The following is a 7,889-nucleotide window of genomic DNA, read 5'->3' as shown; positions in this document are numbered from 1 at the left end:
ATTCCTGCTTTGAGTAACTTACACTGAGCTCCATGCATACAGGAGGCTGGAGGGGCATTTCTAGCTGATGAAGGCTCAGAAGCTGGTCATGGAATTTGAGGTAGAACACCCTCAAATTAAAAAAAAAAAAAAAAAAAAAATCAAGTCTCCTTAACTCTCTAGTTCTCTTGGAAAACTATTTACAGATGTACAGATGTCACATGCATCTCAGACACAATGAGCATCTGGTATGCCTGCAGCATAGAGGGATAATCTCACACGAAGGGCAATTTTTTTTAATCATGGTGATTCCAGTCGCACAGACTCATCCAAGCACTCAATCTGTACTGAACTACAACAAAAGCTTTCCCCTCACAAAAAAGGGAGAAGAGAAGCTATCAAATTACTAACACTAAGCTTAACCACGACTCACCCAAGATATATTTAGAGATATTTTGCACAAGAAAGAAAAGCAGCACATTAAATGGAAATGGAGACGCGCGCACACACACAATGCAAGTTTTGGCTTTTAGCAATAAACAGAGAAGGAACTGAGGGGCAGCTGAAGCTGTCCTGTCCTTTACGACTTTCTCTGTGGGCTGAAGACACTTCAGGACAGGTGCAGCCCCAAGAGGAACTGCTGCCTAAGACAATCTGGATACAAAAGCCCTAGACACATGCATGCCCACACTAAAATGTATATGTGCATTTTAACACAGACAGGCATTTAAAGAACATGAAAAAGAAAGATTCAACTCCTGAAAAGTTGTCTTTTCAAATAAAAGTTTGCCATGTTTTTGGTTTTAGCTGACAACCCTGTTCTAATCTATCCCATCAACTTGGGGAACAGTCACCTAACCTAGTTTAGCTAAGCAAGGCTAAAAAAAATGATGCTATAAAACCTTTGCCCAAAAAGAATTCCACACAAGATGCATTATGGAAGATGCAACTTTACAGGATGGTATTCAAGTTTACTGAGGGCTAGGGTCTTTATGTTAAATTTGCAGAAACCATGGCGGTTTAAAAGTTTGGGGGAAAATGGGTTCTCATATGCATGGTTCAAACGAATTTTAGCATTAGGATCCAAGAGCCTAATGCATAACATGTACCCAGTGTAGTCATTGTACAGTTCTCTAGATAAGGTTTCATAATGCTGTATCCAGTTGGTATGTTTGTCAGGACAACTGAGATCCACCCAGTCTTGCTTCCTTTCCCGTTGACAGAGCTCCCTTTTATTAAGGGAACATAGGGTACATTATGGTTTTATTTAATCTGAGTGCAAAGAGCCTGCAGACACTGTTTTGGGTGGAATTTGCTATAAGAGGAATGAAATGAGCAATTCTGATATTTCATCTATTTTAAGTTCCACAGGAGATAGCCCCCAGGTTCCACCTTGTGAGACAAACTGCAGGCAGGAGTACCATGCAGTGCCACCTCTGTGTCCCTACATATTTATAATCACATATAGCAGAGACAAGGATTCCTGTGTAGCTCTCCTCCTCCATTCAATACCAAATTCAAAACAAAAAAAAAGCATAGGTTGATGCATTTAGGCACCCTTAGGCAACATGCACTGAATGAGAATGTTCCCTGCAGAATTTAAGAAGTGTCCCAACCCCACCCACCCTAACAGCTGCATGGTGGTTTAAGGATGAACATTAACCATGAGCTTGATTAACTGTGCATGCATGAGCAGTGAAAACTTCACTAATTTAGAATGCTTAAAGAAAGTACCTAAATAAAAACATAAACCAGTATCAAAAGGCCAACAGATGAAGGAACATCTGGTCTCAAAACTGCCTCAAGTCAGCAAAAACCCATATCATTTTTTTCACCAGAAAATGTGAAAGTCGAGAACTATTTTCTTATGAAACCAAGCAGTGGTGTTCACTCTCCCTGCATAAGTGTTACATGCTAAACATTTTTAAGATGTAAAAACAAAAGCCACTTTAGCAAAATTCACTTTCAGGCATTTATAACCAATGAGAGTTAAAGACAGGCTGCCCTCAGGGAAGCTGGTGACTGACACCTATCAACCCTATAAATACTCTCAGAATGCAGAAAGGCACTGTGAGAAGCAGGTGAATGGGAGTTGTGGTCATCTTTGCTGAGATGCAGTCTAAAAGCAGACATTTCCAGCCATTTTAAAAGGGTATTTCCTGGAATTCTCCAAATTAAAATATTTTTCTTCTGACTCCAGTGAAGGAGAAATTTTCAATTAAAGATAATGGCAAAAACCAACACTGAACCTTAAATCTTCAAACTGTAGCTTACCCCTTAAAACTTCACTGCATCAACTAGGTGGCAAGTGTAAAGTCTGCATTATTTCACTAATAAAAATCAAACAGGACTAAAATAAGTGACATAGGGTGCATCTACATGTGTGCTTTACTCCAGAGTTGACTAATTACCTCTGCAGTAAAGTGTCACAATCTACATGTATGCCAGTATTAGGGTACAGGAAATTAACTAACTTGATCGTAGGATAGTTCTGTCGGGAACAGTACTGACCTATGGTAGAATTTACTTCACTGAAACATACATGTAGACAGTGACAGGGGCTGGCTGGGGTACAAGGGTACTAAAGTGCAAGAGCTGCCTGCCATCTAGTCCTGTACTGTAGCACCCTTGTGCCCTAGCCAGCACTTCCATCACCCGATGCCACCACCTGGAGCCCAGGGCTGACCCCCCTGCCAGCCCTGCTGCCAGCCCAGGGCTTCTCTGCCTCAGTTCCAAGTGTTGTGGTCCCAGGCAAAGTGTGCTGGCATTCATTTCTTCACACTAACAGCACATGTAGATATACCCACAGGGTGCTAAGTTTCTTAACTGAAAATTAGTTTAAGAACCTTGATGTGCAAAATGCTGTAATTCTGGGGAGACAAAGCTACATCCTCCATCTTCATAGTGGAAAGATTACTATTCAATTAAAATGTATCACTAATTCTTTCTGCTATCTCTCCTCCTGTCCCATTTCACCGATTCAGTATATACTTCAAACTGCTGTTTTCCCATCCTCCTCTTTTACCCAGAGTTCCTATTTCCTTAGAAGACAAGATATTACCCTTCTGCCCTTTCTACCCTCATCTTCCTGACAGCATGTCTCCTCCCTCCCACCAAAAACTCCGATGTTTTTTTAATCCCATGGTCATCATCCTAATCTTTGCTCTTTTACTCCCAATTTACTCTCCCTTTGGCAGCTTCATGTCTTACTTTTGTAGCACATTTTCCTTCGTTTGAAATTTAAGACTGTGATATTTTTTGAGGAATTTATTGTTAAGTTGAGCTGCATTAGTATCGTAACCTCAGAGTCTAGTCTGCCAGTGCAGGAGATTTCAACCCGAAACACTGCAAAGACAAAGAATAAGACAAGCTTTTTTAAAGTGCATGTCAACCATTTATTTTATAAAGCAATGTTTAAATGACAGAGTTAAAAAGGGCAACATTTTTCAAGCACTTTAATTGAGAAAACATCACTTTGGTCTTTAGATCTTGTGATTTCTGGGAAATCTATTACAGTGGGTGCAGTCAACTATATTTAGTTACATAAACCATAGTAAAGCTCAAAGATTGCACACACACAAACAGTCTCTATAGTGACTTGCTAGACACTGCAGTTACCAAGCACTTATTAAATAGATCAGTTGAGGCAGAGGCTCCGACGTGTCCTGCTATCGCTGTAGTTCAAAACAGAAGTGCTTGATTTCTCCCCCTAACCTCCCTCACTTTTTAGAACCATCAAAGGCAGTCTTTTCACAGCAGCCAAGCTGGAAAATTTTAGTCTCAGCAAGGCTGTCTGGGAACAAAGCTTAAAATTAATGTGACTAGATTTGCCTTCTAGGCGATGTACCAACATCCCTGATGTCAGCACAACTGCAAAAACAACAAGCCTGATATTCCACTGCCTTTAGAAAGGAAATAATATGACACACAGACAGCAACATGCCAGTATTTTACATCCATTGTGAACAAAAGCCCCAATGTTACTTTACTGCAGTAGTGACAAGAACACTTGAGCATATTCTTGCACAAATTGGGCAAGTTTTTCCCCTAATAGTTTTGAGGGGGTGGGGGCAGAATATTCTTTACAAATGCACAACACTGCCCCTTGGTGCTAATTAGCACTGCTTTTCTTAAAAAAAGATAAGGTGAAGTCATTATTTAATATATATTTATACATATGTTTATAAAATCCTTGTGCAACTGTAAAACTTTAATAACTCTGGATGTACACATGATAAACAGCAACTGAAAGCATAATTCATTAAGTTTTAACACAATACAGCTCAAATTGCTAGACTTCAATATAAGCACCATCTTTCGTGATACATTGTTCAATCCAATATTTCGATTCGTAGAAAACATTTTCCAGTTGCTGCTGAGTGATATCATGAATTGCATTTGTGATCCTTACCCTATGCATAGCTTACACTATGCTAAAAAACTTAATGAATTATGCTTTCAGTTGCTGTTTATCATGTGTACATCCAGAGTTATTAAAGTTTTACAGTTGCACAAGGATTTTATAAACACCCTGTCTATGTTACAAAGTAAGTTTACAATCCGGTGCATCTGTTAGCTGCGATAGCAAGACTGGAATATAACTTTACGTATATTATGGAAATGTCATGCTTTTCTTTAGGGAAGAGTTATAGCTTTTCCCCAAAAAGAGGGGAAACAAGATTCATTCCCAAGCACAACAGGAATCTTGATTTACATTCTTATTGGAAAACTACTGTGCCTTATTATCTATAGCTGAAATTGTGTGAGAATATACTACTAGCATTCTTAAGAAAGTATTGTGCTAGCATAGTGCTTGTGCCTTCAATGATGAAAGTCAGTTTACTCACCTGATAATGTGCGAGGGACCTCTCCTTGTAAAGAAATATTGGCCTGGGGCATATCCATAGCCATAGGATTATCTACCTGAAATCCCAGTTTATATTCAACCTGTAACAGCATGTTGGAAACTGTTAAGAAACCCAGATGTAAAGGAATGTGATAACACTGATAAAAAGAATTAGTATGTGCACATTTTCTAGCTTTAGCTTGACTAAATTATGGGTTATTTCTGAAAAACAATACTGACAGGTAATGTTATGTGCCCAAGATCAAGGTATTTAAAAGAAGTTCAATTATAACACAGCAGGCTACTCAGCACTGTGACTGTCAGGATCCTTTAAATGGTTTCAAATTGGGCATTAAAGAAGAGAAAAATACTTAAAAAAAACCTGCAAAAATCACTAAGCACTTCTGCAAATTAGGTTGGAGAAGATTTAACAATTCTTAAAATGCTTAACATAGGGCTAATTAACTCATGTTATTGCACTACATTTACCAGTCAAAAGCTAAATCATTAATACACTAAGAGAATTAAGAAATAAAAGTTCTCACTTATTTACTAAGTCTCCAGTTATAAGGTAAATGACCAAAACAGTATAAAATGTCAATAATAAGCAATGTTCTCTTTCCACCTGAAGAATCTGAACCTGCCAACACTTGCTTACAAGAAAGAAAAGGGCTGTACAAATAATGTATAGTCAATTCCCTTCAGAATCTCATCTTTGATGTTAGATTCAGGCATGGTCTTTTAGGATTTTTTTGTTGGACTCATCTGAATTAGTTTAAGTCAGTATGTCATGAAGGAATGAGCTGAGCAAGTCTTAAAGCCACCACCACCATGATTTCAGCACCATGGTTTAAAAGATGCAGAAAAAACTGAAGGGTATCCAGAGGCCAACAAAAAACAAAACAAAATAGTGATAAATGGAAAGGAAAGCAAGACATGAGGAAGAGCTGAAGAAATTGAGTCTGTTTAGTTTGGAGAAAGGGCTGAAGGGTAGGGTGGGAAATGGAGAGGGAGGACATTGAAAACTTGTTATAGCAGCATTTCAAATATTTGAAAGTGTTGTTCTTCCTTGCCCCAGAGAGCAGGGTAAGAGACAATAGGTTTAAAAATAGCAGCAAAGCAGATTTAGATCAAATCTCAAGCAAACATCATTAGCTGCAAGAACAGTAGGCTAATTGAACAAACTACCTAGGGAAGTTGTAGCATCACAGAAAATGAGGACTGGAAGGGAGCTCAGGAAGTCATTTAGTCCAAGCCCCTGCTCAAAGCAGGACCAGGCCCAACTAGATCATCCCCGCAAAGGAATTTGTCTAGCCAGGTCTTCAAAACCTGCAAGGAGGGAGATTTCACAACCTCTCTGGGAGCCTGTTCCAGTGCTTTACTACCTTCCTAGTGAAAAAGATTTTCCCAATATCTAACCCAGGGGTGGGCAAAATACGGCCTGTAGGCCAGATCCAGCCCACCAACTGAGTAGATCCAGCAAGGGCTTGGGCACTGGCCAACTCATTGTATCCAACCCAGCTGCCCCTGTTGTGCTCTGCATGGGGCTGAGCCCCATCAGCTTCCACCTGGGACAGCCTGCCCCGCGCACCCACAGACAGCACCCAGGCCAGTGTGCACAGCTTCCCAGCAGGACTGCTCCTGGTGCAGCTGCAACTGCCCAGATACCGTTTGCACCCTCCCACCACCCACCCAGCAATCCTTCCTCCTTCTCTGCCCCTGCAGTGCCACTCTGGGCAGCAGGCAGCACTACTCAAGAAAAACAGTATTTTTTTTAAATAAAATTAAAATATGTTACAGTTTGATTTTCAGTATATTTTTGGATCTATAATTTGTTAAAATGGTATCTTCTGAAAGATTGCGTGTGCGCAGCCCTTGACAGCTCATCAAAATTCGTTAAGTGACCCTACAGCCAAAATAACTGCCCACCCCGATCTAACCTAAACTTCCCTTGCTGAAGCTCGAGACCATTGCTCTTTGTTCTGTCATCACTGAGAAAAGTCCAGCTTAGTGGTTTTCAGTGTGTGGTCTGCAGACCCCTGGGGGTCCACAGACTATGTCTAAGTAGTCCATGAAAGATGACTATGATCAGAAGTATCTGAACACCCACACTTACAATTCAAATGGGGTCTGCACCTCAAGATTTCCAAAGGGGTTTAACACCTCCACTCAAAGTTTCTTTTAGAGAAATGAAAAAAGGTTTAAAACCACTGCTCTAGCTCCATCCTTTTTGTAACCAACCTTTAGATACTTGAGGGCTATTATTAAATCTCCCCCACCCCCGTCTTGTCCAGACTAAATAAGCCCAGTTCTCTCAGCCTCTCCTCAGAAGTCACATGCTCCAGCCCCCAAACTATTTTTGTTGCCCTCTGCTGAACTTTTCCAATTTATTCACATCCTTTCTGTAGTGGGGGACCAAAACTGGGCACAGGACTCCAGATGTGACCTCACCAGTGCTGAATTTGGAGGCATTTGTAGACTCTCACAGGGGTCAGCCTGCCTGCAGTGCAAGAGTCAGGCCTTCACCCTCTAACTACACTCGAGTCATTCAAGGCTGAGAAGATAGTATCTCTCCTGCCAGATAAGTTGGCTCATATTCAGTTTATGCTCCACTGGAGGTTTTCAATAAGAGGCTGGCTAGGCATCTGGCTAAAAGGATCTTGGAACAGCAAATCCTGCATCTGCACATGGGGTTAGACAGAAGGCCAATTACAATCCTAAAATTCTAGGAATTATTTAACTGAGTGTAAAATTAAAATTTCCTACCATTTTAAAGTTTTTTAAACTTTAAATGGATTTTAAACTTTTAAAAACTTTTTTTAAGTTTTTTTTTTTTTTAAGTTTTTTTAAGTTTTTTTCCATCTCACATAGCTCTACGATGTTCAAGATAGAAAGAAGACACTGGAAGAGTAAAGTAGAGCAAATGATACAATGAAAACTTGTTTTGATTTGCCTGACCTATAAACTTTTAGGAAAAAAAGTCACACTCCAGGCATATACCACATGTTTAATACTTTTAAAAAGCACTTACTGGCAAAGTTACAACTGAGGATGAACTGGGGGC

The 7,889-nt window shown here is 40.0% G+C and overlaps 1 protein-coding gene across 1 annotated transcript in view; it reads right to left on the bottom strand.

Annotated features, from left to right (window-relative positions):
• Nucleotides 1-7,889, bottom strand: part of RYK (receptor-like tyrosine kinase) — an 83,580-nt gene that overhangs the window by 46,373 nt on the left and 29,318 nt on the right. Inside the window, exons 4-5 of the mRNA XM_025200828.1 lie at nucleotides 4,827-4,926; nucleotides 3,190-3,324 (exon numbers count right to left, since the gene is read on the bottom strand). Coding sequence (XP_025056613.1) covers nucleotides 3,190-3,324; nucleotides 4,827-4,926 — 235 coding nt within the window. The remainder of the gene's footprint in view (nucleotides 1-3,189; nucleotides 3,325-4,826; nucleotides 4,927-7,889) is intronic.

Source organism: Alligator sinensis, unplaced genomic scaffold (assembly GCF_000455745.1).
Source record: "Alligator sinensis unplaced genomic scaffold, ASM45574v1 scaffold1086_3, whole genome shotgun sequence".
In the NCBI taxonomy this organism is placed as follows: domain Eukaryota; kingdom Metazoa; phylum Chordata; order Crocodylia; family Alligatoridae; genus Alligator; species Alligator sinensis.
This window is presented reverse-complemented; position numbering and strand designations above follow the sequence as displayed.